Source organism: Macaca fascicularis, chromosome 19 (genome assembly GCF_037993035.2).
Source record: "Macaca fascicularis isolate 582-1 chromosome 19, T2T-MFA8v1.1".
NCBI classification, from domain to species: domain Eukaryota; kingdom Metazoa; phylum Chordata; class Mammalia; order Primates; family Cercopithecidae; genus Macaca; species Macaca fascicularis.
In genome coordinates this window covers 45,849,538-45,867,440 of record NC_088393.1, presented here as the reverse complement: position 1 = coordinate 45,867,440, position 17,903 = coordinate 45,849,538, and the positions used below count along the sequence as shown (strand labels likewise).

Genomic DNA, 17,903 nt, shown 5'->3' with positions numbered 1-17,903 from the left:
GACAGGGTTTTGCCATGTTGGCCAGGCTGGTCTCAAACTCCTGACCTCAGGTGATCGGCCTGCCTCTCAGCCTCCCAAAAGGAAGCCTGTAGAAAATACACATGTGGGCCAAGCGCCGTGGCTCACACCTGTAATCCCAGCACTTTGGGAGGCCGAGGCGGGACTATCCCTTGAGGTCAGGAGTTTGAGATCAGCCTGGCCAACTTGGTGAAACTCCGTCTCTACTAAAAATACAAAAATTAGCCGGGCATGGTGGTGGGCACCTGTAATCCCAGCTACTCAGAGGGCTGAGGCAGGAGAATTGCCAGAACCCAGGAGGCAGAGGTTGCAGTCAGCTGATACCATGCCACTGCACTCCAGCCTGAGAGACAGCAACACTCCCTCTCAAAAAAAAAAAAAAAGGAAAATGCATATGTGGCTGGGTGTGGTCACTGAAGCCTGTAATCCCAGCACTTTGGGAGGCCAAGGCGGGCGGATCACTTGAGGTCAGGTGTTGAGACCAGCCTGATCAACATGGTGAAACCCCGTCTCTACTAAAATACAAAAATTAGCCAGGCATGGTGGTGCACGCCTGTAATCCCAGCTACTCGGGAGGCTGAGGCAGCAGAATTGCTTGAACCCAGGAGATGGAGGTTGTAGTGAGCCGAGATCACGCCACTGCACTCCAGCCTGAGCAACACAGCGAGATTCTATCTCAAAAAAATGTAAAAAAAATAAAAATAGGACCGGGCATGGTGGCTCATGCCTGTAATCCCAGCGCTTTGGGTGGCCGAGGCAGGCAGATCACCTGAGATCAGGAGTTTGAGACCAGCCTGGCCAACATAGTGAAACCCTGTCTCTACAAAAACACAAAAATTAGCTGGGCATGGTGGTGCACTCCAGCTACTCAGGAGGCTGAGGCAGGAGAATCGTTTGAACCTGGGAGGCGGAGTTTGCAGTGAGTCGAGATCATGCCATTGCACTCCAGCCTGGGCAACAGAGTGAGACTCCATCTCTAAATAAATAAACAAACAAATATATATTTACTTTGAAATAACAAATATACAGAAAGTTGTAACTACAGTACAAATCTCAATTTTTGATGAACAGGCCAGGTGTGGTGGCTCACGCCTGAAATCCCAGGACTTTGGGCAGGAGGACCCCCTGAGTCCAGGAATTCAAGACCAGCCTGGGCAACATAGCAAGACCCTGGCTCTACAAAAATCCAAAAAAAAAAAAAAAAAAATTAGCCTGGCACCATGGCACGTGCCTGTAGTCCCAGCTACTTGGGGGGCTGAGGTGGAAGGATGGCTTCAGCCTGGGAGGTTGAGGCTGCAGTAAGCCCTTATCCACAACTCCACTCAGCCTGGACAACAGAGCAAAACCCTGCCTCAACAAAAAAAAATTTTTATTTAAAAATTTTTGGCCGGGCGCAGTGGCTCAAGCCTGTAATCCCAGCATTTTGGGAGGCCGAGATGGGCGAATCACGAAGTCAGGAGATCGAGACCATCCTGGCTAACCTGGTGAAACCTCATCTCTACTAAAAAATACGAAAAACTAGCTGGGCGACCTGGCGGGCGCCTGTAGTCCCAGCTACTCGGGAGGCTGAGGCAGGAGAATGGCGTAAACCCGGGAGGCAGAGCTTGCAGTGAGCTGAGATCCGGCCACTGCAGTGCAGCCTGGGCGACAGAGTGAGACTCTGTCTCAAAAAAAAAAAAATTTTTTTTTGATGAACTGTTACCAATGGAGGGTGTCCAGGGGCTTGGTCTCGTGAATGAAGAACTGGACAAAATGGACAAACAAAGCAAGGAAATAATGAAGCAACAAAGGCAGAGATTTATTGAAAATAAAAATATACCCCACAGTGTGGGTGCACCGGGAACACAGGGGCTCAAGGGCTGGGTTACATAATTTTTTGGCGTTTAAATACCTTCTAGAGGTTTCCATTGGTTACTTGCTGTACGCCCCATGTAAATAGAGAGGATGTTTCCTGTCATAGCTGAAGTGTGAATCCGCCTTATGTTCCCTGCCTCCAGACCCTATTTTCCTGCCTCAGAACCATTTGAGAATAAGTCGCAAACATGGTGCACCACCAAATACCTAACTATATTTTCCATAAACAGGGACAGGTTCCCACATGTACACTGTCAGTCAACGGTGAAAATCAGGACATTAACACGGCTGGATCGCTATCATCTAATCCGAAGACCCAACCACATTCACCACTTGTGCCAATCATGTGTGTTCATTTCAGTGTATGTTTTGAAATGTATACCAGATGCATATATTATCTTTATGAAAAAACTGATATTTTAAAACCACTCGTCACAGCCAAATGAAATAAGAGCGAACTCATTCAAGCAGGAGCCCCGGAGAACTACGAGAATCCGGCCTCTTCCAGGTCTCCTCGCCTGAGCGGGGCTCCCTCCTGACCGCCGCCCACTCACTCCAGGGCCAGTCACGGGAAGTGACCGCTCAGCTCGAAGGTCGCAGGGGCCTAAAACCCCAGGTCCTGAACGCGCCTGGGCCCTGCAGCGAACCTGGCGTCCCCACTCGACTCCAGAATCGGATTCAGGCCAGGCCAAGAACCACCCCAGCTTCCTGCGTCCGCCTCGGTCCAGGATGCAATGCCGAAGGCGGACGCCAGGGGGTCGGAGGTTCAAGGGCAGGGATCGAAGCCCAAGCCCTGGGGCGCCCACCAAGCTGTGGCTCGGGACTAAGGTTCCGGAACAGCCGGCCCTGAACACCCACGTGCAGCTTCCGATCTCAGCCCTGGCCTGCCTCCTCGGTCCCGGGCTGAGACCCACGGCCGCTGCAGGGTGCCTCGGCGAGGGTGCCTCGGCGAGGGTGCGGGCTCAGGGAGCACAGTGCTCCCAGCATCTCCCACCCCAACCCCGCCATTAAGGGGAGCCCCAGCGACGCACTGAACCCTGAAAGTCACACTGGGGTCGGGCTGCACTTGGCGTCCCCTTCCCCTCCCGTCACAGTGACCAGGGCTAGGGCCGGGGTCGGGGCCGTGGGGGAGAGTGGAGGGCGCGTGGGAATGGGGCTCGCTGCGCCACGGAAACCCCGCGCCGTCCTTCAAGTCCTCCCTGCTGCTCCGCGGAGCCGGGGCCGCTGCCATCGCGTCTGCCCCGAGGGTGCGCAGGCGGGTACCTGTCCCGAGTCGGAACAGGTCGACTCCCTACAGTGGGAGGCCGGAGACGCCCGTCGGGCTTCCCAGCCCCACCCGGCACGTCTCTGGGGGCGGGAGGCCAGGAGAGAAGAGGGTGGGAGAGATGAGCTGCAGGGGGATACGGGACCCAGGGATCCGGGGATATTAGAACACGCTTTCCACGCGTAGGACTGGGGCCCACAGGTGACCAGAAAGGTGGGACTCATTCGCCCCCTTTGCAGATGGACCCATATTGGCGCCCCTTAGATGTGCAGTGGGGACACCAGGACCTGTGATGAGCGTCTCCGCGTCCCGAACGCCAGCAGATCCGCCAGACCACATTTCGGCCTGGCTTGCTTTGCATAAATGCTGCGTCAGGACACGCCCCAGACCCACTCCTTCCCAGATAGCGACTCTCATGCCTTCGCAGACAGAAAGTGTCCTAAGCACAGGCAGGCTCAGAACCCGCCTCCGCATCGGGTTCGCTGTGAGGCTCCGAGCCAGTATCTTGGCCTCTCTGGGCCTCAGTTTGCTCATCTCAGTGAATGGGACACAGACACAGTCGCGCTGCGGGCTAACGCTTTATTTGCCACCCAAGGCCCCAGGCCCGCCTGGGCTTCTGCTCAGAAGACCTTCACGGAGTCCAGCTGCACGTCCCCGCCCACCTCCACCAGGCGCACGCGCGCCAGCGGCAGGCGGTGGCGGAAGTGGTGGTACTGGGCATCCCCAACCACGGCCTGCAGGGAGGGTCGGTGGTGAGGATTCCGGAGGCCCATGCTGGGTGGCCCTGGGGAAATCACTCATCCCCTCTGGGCCTCAGTTTCCCCACTAGGAAAATGGGCCTATTGTTCATTCTAACTCTTGCGTGAGGATCAAACGAGTTTACTGGATGGCGCAGTAAAAAACGGCTTTTTTAATCTTGGTAATGGATATTATTATATCCGCGACCATTACCCGCTATTAAAGCGCAGAGGAGGGAGGTGAATTCGCGTAAGGTCTGGGTGGCGGAGGATCTGCCGCCACCTCCACCCCCCAACCCTTTAGCTAGGATGACTTCCTGGGCGCTGTCTCCAACCCATTCTTTCCCATGCCTCAAACCCCGGACCTCAGGAAGGAATGAACTGGGAGTAGGGTCTGGAATGGCGAGTCAGGGCCACGCCTTCCCGCTAGGACGCCCACCCCTTGGACACTGGGCTGGTGCTCGCCTCCTCCTGACCCTGCTGTCTCTCTGACCCAAGTGGGAGTTATTTAGGCGAGAGAGAGGGTCGAACGACACCCTTCTCTGCCTTGGCCACGCCTTCCCTACCCCCCTCACCCCGCCCCAACCTCCCTGCCTTCTACCAATAGCCTGGCTTTGCCCAACCCTCTGCTCCAGGGACCTAGGTCTTGGCGTCCACGCCCCTGTCTCAGAGACGCACCTTGAAGCCGTCGTCGGACGCGATGATGAGCACCTCGAAGGGCTGCCCGCGCTGGAAAGGAACGCCAGGCCCGCGCTCCTCGCGGCCCCAGGAGCCTTGCTCCTTGCTGTTGAAGACCACCTCCGACGTGTCCAGCCGGGGGTTGAAATGCAGGGCGGCATCGGAGTCCTGCTCCTCCCCGCACAGCAGGTTTACGTGGAACCTGGAAGTGGGGTTGGTGGCCGTCAGGGCTCAGAAACCACCCAGACCAAGAAATGTTGAAGGTGAGGAATACTGATGTCTACAATTCACTTTGAATAAATAAGTAAATGAAATGTTGGCTGGGTGCAGTGGCTCACCCTGTAATCCCAGCACTCTGGGAGGTGGAGAAGGGAGGATCACTTGGGCCCAGAAGTTAAAGACCAGCCTGGGCAACATAGCAAGACCCCATCTTACAAAAAAACGAACGAACAAACAAAAAATAAACCACCCAGACCAAAGTCCTTCAAAAGGCTTATGGGCTGGGACTCCCCATTCCCAGAGCACCCCCAAATTAACAGGGACCTGAAGACAGGCACACATAGCAGGAGAGGTGGCTGACTAATGACCAGGGAGCTTAGATTCCCAAGGCAGCCAAAATGTCATGAGGCCCTTGGCAGAAACCTGCCCAGACCAAAGTCACTATGCTTAGGGCAGGGTGCCCTCATTTCCAAAGAGCCTGGGAGCTGCCCAGGAGGTCTGGGTGATGGCCAGGGCGCTCCTGATGCCCAGGGAACCCTCAGGTTCTACAGGACAAAGAAGAATACCAGGAAGCCCAGTATTTCCAGGGTGCCCCAGAATCCAGAAGGCCCAAAGTTCCTTAGCCAGGAAGTCAAAGGATGGCTTGGCAAAGACTCCCAGGGTCCAGGTGTCTACAGGACTTGGAGTATTCCCAGAGTTCCCTGGGACTCAGACATGGAAGTCATAGGACTGTATCTAGGAACCCTGAGATTACCCAGGAACCTCAAATTCTTAGGGAAACTTAGGGACCCCAGCCACAAAGGCATGGGGCAAATAAGTGAATATATCAGATTTGAGGTCAGAAATGGCCCCGGACTCGTAGCCTGGTGGATACAGATGGCCTAGGGCCCCTATTTCTGGACTGCAAAAATTGGGGGTCAGCTGAGCCTAGAGACCTGTACCCTTTACCCCTAGGGCCTGGGGTCTCACCTGCTGGCATTGGGAGGAACCAAGCCACGAATTCTCAGCACCGTGCCAGGGCGGATGCCCTCGGGCAGCAAGGACTTGTGGGGAGCGTTCTGCAAGAGTGGAGTGCAGGGGCCACTGTGAGCCAGTGAGACTGAGGAGGGAGGCAGAAGGTGGGTCACCCCTCAGAGGAGTCGATCAGGACTGAGACTGGCAGAAATCAGTGGAAGAGAAAAGGGTGGCAGAGAGGCAGGAAAGAGACCAGAGACAGAGAAACAGATGGGGAGAGCGACAAAGAAAAACAAAAATCCTCAAAGAGGGACCCAGAGGAAGCCACAAAGAGGTAGAGGGGACAATCAGGAAGGGCGGTCACCCAGAGGCCACAGCCCAGGTCCATCCATGGCGCACCCACTGCCCACTTGCTCCTTTGAAAGAGGAGCCCCCAGCCCCCTCCCTACTCGGCCCCGCCCTGGGCCTCTGGAGCACTCACGGACATGGCTGGGACAGGGTCAGGCAGCCGTGGTGCTGGGGACTGCTGGGGACCTTAAATAAAAGCAGGGCGGGGCTGGCCCTGATGACTCACCCCACCTCTTCCCACCCACCACCCACACCTGGCACAGACCCTGGCCCTGGGGCAAGCCTGGCGAAGCGGGAGTGGCACCTCTTCTTGGGGGCCCTGATCCCCTCCATCACCCAGGGCCCAGGTGCACTGCCCCTCCTAGGAGATGATAATAAGAGGGACCATTTAACAATAATAAACTCACAGCAGAGAAGGCTCCTCGTGCCACTGCCCCTCCAGCCCTGCCTTCCCACTGCCTGGCGCACGGAGAGCCTCTATTTCATTTCATGTAATTATTTGTTCTTTTCAAACCTGTCTGAAAGAAGTAATTTCTCTTATTTTAGACACAGACGTATTAGGTCCTGGGAGGCCAATCTGGGTGGGAACTCCAGATCCTTCTCTCCAGCTAAGAACCTCCTGCCTGGACTGAGGATGTCGGCGCTGAAATCTAAGCTTCTGCCTCTGCAATGGAACAGCAGCCGCAGTAGGAGTGATAGTGACAGACGGGGAAGCTTCACGGGTTCACAGGGGGCCTGCCTGATCCCCTCAGTGCTGCACCCCTGGGTCCTGGAGTGTGCCCACTTCATGGAAGTCCTCAGTCAGGAGAGGTGAAAGGAGGGGATCCACTAGGACTATGCCTGTCATTTCCTAGGCCCCTGGGCTGCCCAGGATATGCAGGAAATCACTGATTGGGACCCCACCATTCCAATAGGAGGAACATGAGTCACTCCCATTGTACAGAGGAGGAGGCTGAGGCTGGGGTGGGAAGTGATTTGCCAAAGGCATGAGCCATGCAGGACCCGCTGCGCCGACCTCTGGCTCTCCTCACCTCTGCTTGTGCCTCTCCTGTGGGTTCTGTCTCTGGGACTGGCTGTCTCACTCTGTCCGTCTCTGCCTCTAACTCTGTCTACTGCGTATTCCTGTCCCACTTGTCTCCTTCAAGTCTCTCTTGTTCCTCCTTCCAAGACTGCTACCATCATGCCACCAAGTTTGCAGGTCAGGATGAGGCGGGTTTTGGGGTGGTGGGTGGCCTAGCACCCCATCACCATCTCGATCAAAAGCAGAGCAAGGTGGGGACCCTCTCGCCAGCCCCGAAACAGCCCCCTTGGGTCTAAGACTCTAGAAGAGAACTAAGGTTTGGGAATTGGCTTGGGGGAGGGGCGGGCAGGGCTGAAAGATGCTTCTGAAAGACAGGGATAGTGTGGGAGCAGAGCAGAAACCACTCCTAGCAGCCCAGCAGCCCTCCTGGACATTTTCCACTCCCCACTCTGGCTCCTGCCCCACCCAGCAGGCTGCTGAGAGGGCTGCGCACAGGCAGGCTGGCAGTGGAAAGTTTGGGTGGAGACACCAGACCCGGAACCATCCTCCACCCTCTGTGTCCCAGGCCCCCAGCCTCTCGCCCCTCCCCACACACTCCAAGGCACCAAGCTGGAGGATCAGTTCTCTGGCACATGAGCTCAGAGAGGGAGGCTGGCAGCTGCATTTTGGTGGGGGCTGCAAGCACCCCCATTTTTCAGAGGACAAAACTGAGGCTTGGACAGGGGGCCACCTCTCAGCCAAGGAAGCGGCCAGGCCCTCAGCTCCAGAGGGGTCTTTGTGCCAAGGACATGTCATGGGCACGAAGAGAGAGGACAGTGGCGTGTCCGCTGATCACACCACCAGCCCAACTCAGTTAGTTCCCGAGAACGTTCCCCTGAATGGTGGATTCCGTCATTCTAACATTATTGACCATTCTAAAGAAGACACTCACGACTGGGCAACACAGCAAGACCTCATCACTACAAAAAATAAAAATAAAATAAAATAGCCCAGTGGGTTGGTGCACATCTGCCTGTAATTCCAGCTCCTTGGGAGACTGAGGCAGGAGAATCGCTTGAGCCCAGGAGGTCAGAGGCTGCAGGGAGCTATGGTCATACCACGGCTCTCCAGCCTGGGCAACAGAGTGAGACCTTAGTCCACAAAAAGAAAAGACACTCCTTACGTAACTTGATGCATCATTCTGTACCTCGCTATTGTTTCCCAAGAACATCTTTTTATTTATCACTTCACTGCGGCTGGATATGACTTCACACCCAACCAACCTGCAAGCCCCAACTTGTCTTAAGTGATTGGCCAAATGATTGTAGTCAATTTGTTATCAGTCTAAAAGGCTGGTTCCTTTCCTGTAACTGAGATATGCATCCTTGATGGGCTCTTATTCATTAGTGTTGGTTATCTTTCTCATCAGTTGTGAAACAATATTTTCTTTTTTTCTTTCTTTTTTTTTTTGAGATAGAGTCACCCAGGCTGGAGTGCAGTGGCACAATCTCGGCTTGCTGCAAACTCCACCTCCCGGGTTCAAGCAATTCTCCTGCCTCAGCCTCCCGAGTAGCTGGGATTACAGGCACCCACCACCACGCCTGGCTAATTATTGTATTTTTAGTAGAGACGGGGTTTCAGCATGTTGGTCAAGCTGGTCTCGAACTCCTGACCTCATGATCCGCCCTCCTCAGCCTCCCAAAGTGCTGGGAGTACAGGTGTGAGCCACTGCGCCTGGCCTGAAGTAGTGTTTTCATGAGCCTTTTTTCTTTTTTTCTTTTTTTTTGAGACAGAGTCTCACTCTGTTGCCCAGGTGGGAGTGCAGTGGTTCGATCTTGGCTCACTGCAACCTCCACCTTCCAGGTTCAAGTGATTCTCCTGCCTCAGCCTCCCGAGTAGCTGGGATTACAGGTGCCTGCCTACCATGCCCGGCTACTTTTTGTATTTTTAGTAGAGATGGGGTTTCACCATGTTGACCAGACTGGCCTTGAACTCCTGACCTCAGGTGATCCACCTGCCTCAGCCTCCCAAAGTGCTGGGATTATATGTGTAAGCCCCCGCACCTGGCCGCCTTTTTTCAATTTTAAATAGTTAATGTAGGCCGGGTGTGGTGGTGCACACCTGTAGTCCCAGCTACTCGAGAGGCTGAGGCAGGAGAATCGCTTGAACCCAGGAGGCAGAAATTGCAGTGAGCCAAGATAGCACCATTGCACTCTAGCCTGGGCAACAAGAACAAGACTCTGTCTCAAAAAATATATACAATAATAATAAAAAATGTATGTATTTCTCAATAGCCTTTCTATGAAGGTATCCTTCCCATAAAATAAAAGATGCAGATACTATAGTTCACTGATTTTGAGAACTGTGGAGACCTATCTAACCACCTCCTCAATTAAGTTTCCTGGTGTCCAGGAGATAGTGGCCTCTTTTCTTGTTCCAGGAAGCCACCGGCCAGTGTCACTCCTGACCATTTTTTTGTTTTGTTTTTTGAGATGGGGATCTCACTCTGTCACCCAGGCTGGAGTGCAGTGGTGCAGTCTCCGCTCACTGCAGCCTCAACCTTCTAAGCTTAAGCCTCCTGGGCTCAAGAAATCTTCCCACCTCAGCCTCCCGAGTAGCTGGGGCTACAGACACACGCCACCAAGCCTGGTTAATTGTGTGTTTTTTGCAGAGAGAGGGTTTTACCATGTTGCCTAGGCTGGTCTTGAACTCCTGGAGTCAAGCGATCTGCCTGCTTTAGCCTCCCAAACTGCTGGGATTACAGGCATGAGCCACTGGGCCTGACCACTCCTGAGCGCTGACTGGCCACCAAAGTTCATTTGTCTCAAATAAAGAAGAGGGAGTAGACTGATTTTTCTGACTTTATGCCTCTTTTAGGAAATAATTTAGATGAAAAGTAACTAATTGCACACTAGGTGGTTGTAGAGATTTAAAATTCAGCCAGACGCGGTGGCTCAAGCCTGTAATCCCAGCACTTTGGGAGGCCGAGACGGGCGGATCACGAGGTCAGGAGATCGAGACTATCCCGGCTAACACGGTGGCACCCTGTCTCTATTAAAAATACAAAAAACTAGCCGGGCGCGGTGGCGGGCGCCTGTAGTCCCAGCTACTCGGGAGGCTGAGGCGGGAGAATGGTGTAAACCCAGGAGGCGGAGCTTGCAGTGAGCTGAGATCCGGCCACTGCACTCCAGCCTACGCAACACAGCGAGACTCCGTCTCAAAAAAAATAAAACAAAATAAAAATTCAGGCTCCATGAATGTCATTTTGTTGGTGACATTTTGGTTATTTTTTGTACACAGTGAAGGTAATTCAGGGACTGCTTTTTGTAAATCAACATTCCAATGATGAAAATGACACTTAGAATTCTCACTTTAGCTGAGCGCAGTGGCTCACACCTGTAATCCCAGCACTTTGGGAGGCCGAGGCGGGCGGATTACCTGAGGTCGGGAGTTCGAGAACAGCTTGGCCAACATGGTGAAACCCCGTCTCTACTAAAAATATAAAAAATTAGCCGGGCATGGTGGCGGGCGCCTGTAATCCCAGCTACTCAGGAGGCTGAGGCAGAAGAATTGCTTGAACCTAGGAGGCGGAGGTTGCAGTGAGCCAAGATTGCGCCATTGCATTCCAGCCTGGGGGACAAGAGTGAGACTTCCTCTCAAAAAAAAAAAAAAAAGAAAGAAATCTCACTTTGTTCTTGGCCAGGCGCAGTGGCTCACATCTGTAATCCCAGCACTTTGGGAGGCCAAGACGGTGGATCACCTGAGGTCAGGAATTTGAGACCAGCCTGGCCAACATAGTGAAACCCTGTCTCTACTAAAAATATAAAAAAAAAAAAAAAAGAAAAAAAATTAGCTGGCTGTGGTGGCACACACCTGTGATCCCAGCTACTTGGGAGGCTGAAGCAGGAGAATCACTTGAACCCAGGAGACAGAGGTTGCGGTGAGCCGAGATCACACCACTGCACTTCAGCCTGGGCGGCAGAGCAAGACTCCATCAAAAAACAAAACAAAACAAAACAAAACAAAAACAAAAACAAAAAACAACAGAAACTCACTTTATTCTTAAGCTTTTATGCCCATTGGAAATCCTACAACTCTATTTTTATAAATATAGTAAATATTAATAGAAGAATCCAATTGCTGCTAAGAAAACGGCTATTCTCTAGTGTTCAGTTCCATTTATAAACTTCGTTAATTAAACTCTCTTAAATATTTTAAACTGAATGCTTAATTTTAGAGGTTATTCATTTTTCAGTGTTTCAATTGCTCTATAAACTCGTCCAAGTAATTCTTGTAAGTTTCCTCGTGATTCCTGTACATTTCAATGCTTAAACAGTAAAATACATGCATAGCTTTTTCTTCTTCCTTCCTTTCCTTCCTTTGCTGAACAATTGGGCCCTAAAGCCATTATGTGGGGCTGAACAAGGTCCTGGTGGCCCTGAATGGGCTGATTGGGGCGGGATGTCTTTGGGGGAGGTGTTTGGGGGTCAGGGCTGAGCAGGATGAAGAGCGCTCGGCACAGGCTGCCCGTAAGTGCCCAGTGAGGGCCAGCAGGACACATGAGAGGGAGCCTGAGCTCCCGGCATGGGAAGAGGACACTACGTGGGGTGGCTGCTGACCGAGGGGCATTGGAGCCGGCCTGTGGGGGAGGTGCCGTGTGGGAGTCAGAGATGAGTACTGGGACTGCTTTCTTTTTCCAGGAGGCAGTTACAGATACAGAAAGGGAGAGGCAGGCACCAGCCCCGTGGAGCTGGACTGGAAGTGGAGGCATTAGCATGAGCTAATGGTTTGAGGAATGGGTTATTTGGTGGGGCAGGTTTGTACTATTTTTATTTTTATTTAATTTAACATGTTTTTTTTTGTTTGTTTATTTAGAGTCCAGGCTGGAGTGCAGTGGTGTGATCTCCGCTCACTGCAACCTCCGCCTCCCGGGTTCAGGCCTCCCGGGTTCAAGCGATTCTCCTGCCTCAGCCTCCCCAGTAGCTGGGATTACAGGCACCTGCCACTACACCTGGCTAATTTTTGTATTTTTAGTAAAGACAGGTTTCACCATGTTGGCCAGGCTGGTCTCAAAGTGATCCATCGCCTCGGCCTGCCAAAGTGCTGGAATTACAGTTGTGAGCCACCGCGCCGGCCTGGACTCTTTTTAAATATGATAAAAATATACATAACATAAAATGTACCACTGTCACCATTTTTTAAATTTGGAAACAGGGTCTTACTCTGTTGCCCAGTGCAGTGGCGTGATCATGGCCCCACTGCCATCTCACACTCCTAGGCTCAAGCGATTTTCCCGCCTCAGTCATCTGTGTAGCTGGAACTACAGGCACACCCCCACAAGGCCTGGCTAAGTTTTAGTGTTATTTTGTAGAGACGGGGTCTCACTATGTTGCCCAGGCTGGTCTCAAACTCCTGGCCTCAAGCAGTCATACTGCCTCAGCTTCTCAAAGTGCTAGGATTACAGATGTCAGCCACCTTGCCTAGACCTCTCTCATTTTTTCTCCCTCCCTCCCTCCCTCCCTTCCTTCCTTCCTTCCTTCCTTCCTTCCTTCCTTCCTTCCTTCCTTCCTTCCTTCCTTTCTCCCTCCCTCCCTCCTTTCCTTCCTCCCTCCCTCCCTTCCTTCCTCTTTCTCTTTCTTTTCCCTTCCCCTCCCTTCCCCTCCCTTCCCCTCCTCTCCCCTTCCCTCCCCTCCCCTCCCCTCCTCTCCCTTCCCCTCCCCTCCCTTTCCTTTCCTTTCTCTCTCTCTCTTTTTCCTTTTTGAGACAGGGGCTCACTGTCACTCAGGTTGGAGTGCAGTAGTTCGATCTTGGCTCACTGGAGGCTTCCCCTCCCAGGCTCAAGCAATCCTCTCACTTCAGCTTCCTGAGTAGCTGAGACCACAGGCGTGCACCAACATGCCCGGCTAATGTTTTGTATTTTTCAGAGACAGGGTCTCACTATGTTACCCTGGTCTTTAACTCCTGGGCTCAAGTAATCCTCCTGCCTTATCCTCCCAAAGTGTTGGGATTACAAGGCATGAGCTGCTGCACCCCGCCTCTTTTAAAAAAAAATATGATAAAATGGCCGGTGCGGTGGCTCACACCTGTAATCCCAGCACTTTGGGAGGCCGAGGCAGTCGGATCACGAGGTCAGGAGTTCGAGAGCAGCCTGACCAACATAGTGAAACCCCGTCTCTACCAAAAATACCAAAATCAGCCGAGTGTGATGGCCAGCACCTGTAACCCCACCTACTCAGGATGCTGAGGCAGGAGTATCGCTTGAACCCGGGAGGCAGAGGTTGCAGTGAGCTGAGATCGCACCATTGCACTCCAGCCTGGGCGACAGAGGGAGACTCTATCTCAAAAAAAAAAAAGAAAAAGATAAAATATATAGAGGCCGGGCACAGTGGCTCACGCCTGTAATCCCAGCATTTGGGAGGCCAAGGCGGGCAAATCACTTGAGGCCAGAAGTTCAAGCACGAGTTCATGCTTGAACTCAGGAGGCAGAAGTTGCAGTGAGCCATAATCGCACCACTGCACTCCAGGCTTGGTGACAGAGTGAGACTGTGTCTCAAATAAAATAAAATAGAATGTAAAATTTGCCATTTTCCTTAGTTTTAAATATACAGTTCTGTGGGATTAAATGCATTCACACTGTTGCACAACCATCACCACCATCCGGCTCCAGGCCTTATTCATCTTGCCCAGCTGAACCTCTGTGCCCATTAAACACCAACCCCTCATCCCCTCTCCCCAGTGCCTGGCAACCACTGTGCTCCTTTCTCTCTCTTTGAATTTGACTGCACTCCAGGTGTCATAGGAGGGAATCATACGGTAATCATACGGTGTCTGTCCTTGCTATTATCTCTGTCTGAAAGAGATATAACTACAGATGTCAATATGTATACGTGCATCTGTGTGTGCATAGACACACATACGTGTTCCCAGATGTCCCCTCTGTGTGCTGGAGTGGCTGGGAGTAGAGACACCTGAATAGCAGTGAGCACGCTGTGCCCAGATTTGGTTCCTCAGGGCTATGCCTGTCTCTACTAAGGGACCCTGGTAGAAATGGCTGCTTCATGCCGGGCGCGGTGGCTCACGCCTGTAATCCCAGCGCTTTGGGAGGCCGAGGCGGGCGGATCACAAGGTCAGGAGATCGAGACCACGGTGAAACCCCGTCTCTACTAAAAATACAAAAAAATAGCCGGGCGCGGTTGTGGGCGCCTGTAGTCCCAGCTACTCGGGAGGCTGAGGCAGGAGAATGGCGTGAACCCGGGAGGCGGAGCTTGCAGTGAGCCGAGATCGCGCCATTGCACTCCAGCCTGGGCGACAGAGCGAGACTCCGTCTCAAAAAAAAAAAAAAAAAAAAAAAAAAAAAAAAAAAAGAAATGGCTGCTTCAAGGCTTGAACAGGGAAAGTACAAAATGTGCTGGAACGACTAGGATCAGAAAATGCGAAATTGTTCACAGTGTTGGGGCACATTGCAAAGATATAGGATCCAGCTTGAAGGACTCCCCCAGGTGATATCTGTGACACGGAGAGCCATGGGTGGTGAAACAGTGAACAAAATAGGAAAGTGAGGCCAGGCACAGTGGCTCACACCTGCACTTTGGGAGGCCAAGGTGGATGGGTCACCTGAGGTCAGGAGTTCAAGACCAGCCTGACCAACATCACAAAACCCTGTCTGTACTAAAAATACAAAAAAATTAGCCAGGCGTGGTGGTGCGTACCGGTAGTCCCAGCTACTCAGGAGGCTGAGGCAAGAGAATAGCTTGAACCTGGGAGGCAGAGGTTGCAGTGAGCAGAGATCACCCCTCCAGCCTGGGCGACACAGAGAGACTCCATCTCAAAAAATTAAAAAAAAGCCTGTAATCCCAGCACTTTGGGAGGCCGAGACGGGCGGATCACGAGGTCAGGAGATCGAGACCATCCTGGCTAACACAGTGAAACCCCGTCTCTACTAAAAATACAAAAACTTAGCCGGGCGAGGTGGCAGGCGCCTGTAGTCCCAGCTACTCGGGAGGCTGAGGCAGGAGAATGGCGTGAACTCGGGAGGCGGAGCTTGCAGTGAGCTGAGATCCGGCCACTGCACTCCAGCCTGGGTGACAGAGCGAGACTCCGTCTCAAAAAAAAAAAAAAAAAAAAAAAAATTAAAAAAAAAAAAAATAAATAAGGAAGGTGTGAGTCCATATCAGTGTGAACCAAGAGCTGACAGACATGATCAAAGTGTGATAAAGAATGAGGTATTTTGTTTCCAAGAATCTCCTCACCAAGTGCTTACTAATCACAAAGGACAAAAGGTTGGCAGGGTGTGGTGGCTCACTCCTGTAATCTCAGCACTTTGGGAGGCTGAGGCAGGTGGACTGCTTGAGCCCAGGAGTTGGAGATCGGCCTGGGCAATGTAACAAGACCCCATCTCTACAAAAAATTAAAAATTAGCTGGGCGTGGTGGCATGTGCCTACGGTTCCAGCTATTTGGGAGGCTGAGGCAGGAGGATCACTTGATCCCAGGAGGTTGAGGCTGCAGTGAGCCATGACTGCACCACTGCACTCCAGCCTGGGTGACAGAGTGAGACCTGTGTAAAAAAAAAAAAAAAAAATTAATTAATTTTTTTAAAAAAGAAAGAAGGCCGGGCGCGGTGGCTCAAGCCTGTAATCCCAGCACTTTGGGAGGCTGAGACGGGCGGATGACAAGGTCAAGAGATCGAGACCATCCTGGCTAACACGGTGAAACCCCGTCTCTACTAAAAAATACAAAAAGCTAGCCGGGCGAGGTGGTGGGCGCCTGTAGTCCCAGCTACTGGGGAGGCTGAGGCAGGAGAATGGCGTGAACCCGGGAGGCGGAGCTTTCAGTGAGCTGAGATCCGGCCACTGCACTCCAGCCCGGGTGACAGAGCGAGACTCCGTCTCAAAAAAAAAAAAAAAAAAAAAAAAAAAAAAAAAAAAAAAAAAAAAAAGAAAAAGAAAGAAAAGAAAAAAAAAGGTCAGAAAGTTAAGTTTGGGCCAGGCGTGATGGGTCACACCTGTAATCCCAGCACTTTGGGAGGCCTAGGCGGGCGGATCATGAGGTCAGGAGTTCGAGACCAGTCTGGCCAACATGGTGAAACCCCGTCTTTACTAAAACTACAAAAATTAGCCAGGCATGGTGGCGGGCGCCTGTAGTCCCAGCTACTCAGGAGGCCGAGGCAGGAGAATTGCTTGAACCCGGGAGGTGGAGGTTGCAGTGAGCTGAGATGGTGACATTACACTCCAGCCTGGGTGACAAAGTGACTCTGTCTCAAGAAAAAAAAAAAAAGTTAATATTATGGTGAAGCCCAGCAGGTACCACCTTAATCAAATGACCCATCTCAATGTCACCAGTAAGGAGACAAGGGGAAACCGCATGCCCCTTGATAGGATGTGCACAGCGCCACTTCTGCGGTTCTTCTGTGAAAATGGTTAACCTACAGATGAAGTTAATCTACAGCTAAGGAAACGTCACTGACCTGTAGCCTCCAAAAGTATCAAGCTCTTGAGAGACAAAGGATGCCACGGTATCTGTTCCAGACTGAGGGAATGGAGGGAAAGAGACGGGATGACTGAACTCACTGTGGGTTTCTGAAGTGGGTGCTCTGCTGCAAGGGACATTATTGGAATGCCTGGCAGAGCTCGAATGGGGTCTGAAGACCTGATGACGGCAGTGGGGACTCAGTGCTGATTTCCTGATATTGATGGGTGCTAGTCCTACTTGATAGAAAATACTTGGCTGGGCACAGTGACTCACGCCTGTAATCCCAGCACGTTGGGAGGCCAAGGCAAGCGTATCACAAGGTGAAGAGATGGAGACTATGCTGGCCAACATGGTGAAACCCTGTCTCTACTAAAAATACAAAATTAGCTGGGCATGGTGGCTCGCACCTTTAGTCCCAGCTACTCAGGAAGCTGGGGCAGGAGAATCTCTTGAACCCAGGAGGCAGAGGTTGCAGTGAGCTGAAATCGTGCCACTGCACTCCAGCCTGGTGACAGAGCAAGACTCCATCTCAAAAAAAAAAAAAAAAAAAAAAGCCAGGCATGGTGGCTCATGCCTGTAATCCCAGCACTTTGGGAGGCTGAGGTGGGTGGATCATGAGGTCAGGAGTTCGAGACCAGCCAGACTGGCCAACGTGGTGAAACCCTGTCTCTACTAAAAATACAAAAATTAGCTGGGTGTGGTGGTGCTTGCCTGTAATCCTAGCTACTTGGGAGGCTGGGGCAGGAGAATCACTTGGTCCCAGGAGGCAGAAGTTGCAGTGAGCCAAGATTGCAAAACTGTACTCCAGCCTGGGTGACAGAGCAAGACTCCGTCTCAAAAAAAAAAAAGAAAAAGAAAAAGAAAAAAGAAAAAATACTCGTTAGAGTATTCAGAGCTCATGGGGCTTCATATTAGCAACTTACTAAAATAGTGCTGTATTTGCAACTAATTTGTATGTTTGCAATTTTTCAGAATTTTATTTTATTTATTTATTGTTTTATTGTGGTGCTTACTTTTTTTTTTTTTTTTTGAGACAGAGTCTTACTGTGTCACCCAGGCTGGAGTGCAGTGACACAGTCTCGGCTCACTGCAACCTCCACTTCCCAAGTGCAAGTGATTCTCCTGCCTCAGCTTCCCAAGTGACTGGGATTACAGGGGTGCACCACCATGCCCGGCTAATTTTTGTATTTTCAGTAGAGGTGGAGTTCCACCACATTGACCAGGCTGGTCTTGAATTTTTTTTTTTTTCCAGACGGAGTCTTTCTTTGTCACCCAGGCTGGAGCACAATGGCGCGATTTTGGCTCACCACAACCTCCGTCTCCCAGGTTCAAGCGATTCTCCTGCCTCAGCCACTGATTACA

General features: G+C 51.9%; 1 protein-coding gene and 1 long non-coding RNA gene across 2 annotated transcripts; one reads left to right on the top strand and one right to left on the bottom strand.

The window, feature by feature from the left end:
• Window positions 1-3,665: 3,665 nt before the first annotated feature.
• Window positions 3,666-6,236, bottom strand: LOC102130333 (galectin-7). The gene is made up of 4 exons (XM_045380036.3): window positions 6,206-6,236; window positions 5,740-5,828; window positions 4,552-4,753; window positions 3,666-3,870 (listed from the first exon to the last, which is right to left on the bottom strand). Exons 1-4 carry the CDS (start codon window positions 6,209-6,211, stop codon window positions 3,757-3,759), a joined length of 411 nt encoding a protein of 136 aa, XP_045235971.2. The 5' UTR covers window positions 6,212-6,236; the 3' UTR covers window positions 3,666-3,756.
• Window positions 3,806-4,865, top strand: LOC135968687 (uncharacterized). Its single transcript, XR_010583627.1, has 2 exons — window positions 3,806-4,055; window positions 4,509-4,865. It is a non-coding gene; the product is annotated as an uncharacterized lncRNA (long non-coding RNA).
• Window positions 6,237-17,903: the final 11,667 nt, after the last annotated feature.

What these genes read in the sequence shown, in the direction of transcription:
- LOC102130333 (XM_045380036.3), bottom strand. An exon ending in GTTCCTCCCAATGCCAGCAG is followed by an intron (nt 4,754 to 5,739) that starts GTGAGACCCCAG and finishes CCCCACTTCCAG; the next exon opens with GTTCCACGTAAACCTGCTGT. An exon ending in CGTCCGACGACGGCTTCAAG is followed by an intron (nt 3,871 to 4,551) that starts GTGCGTCTCTGA and finishes CCCTCCCTGCAG; the next exon opens with GCCGTGGTTGGGGATGCCCA.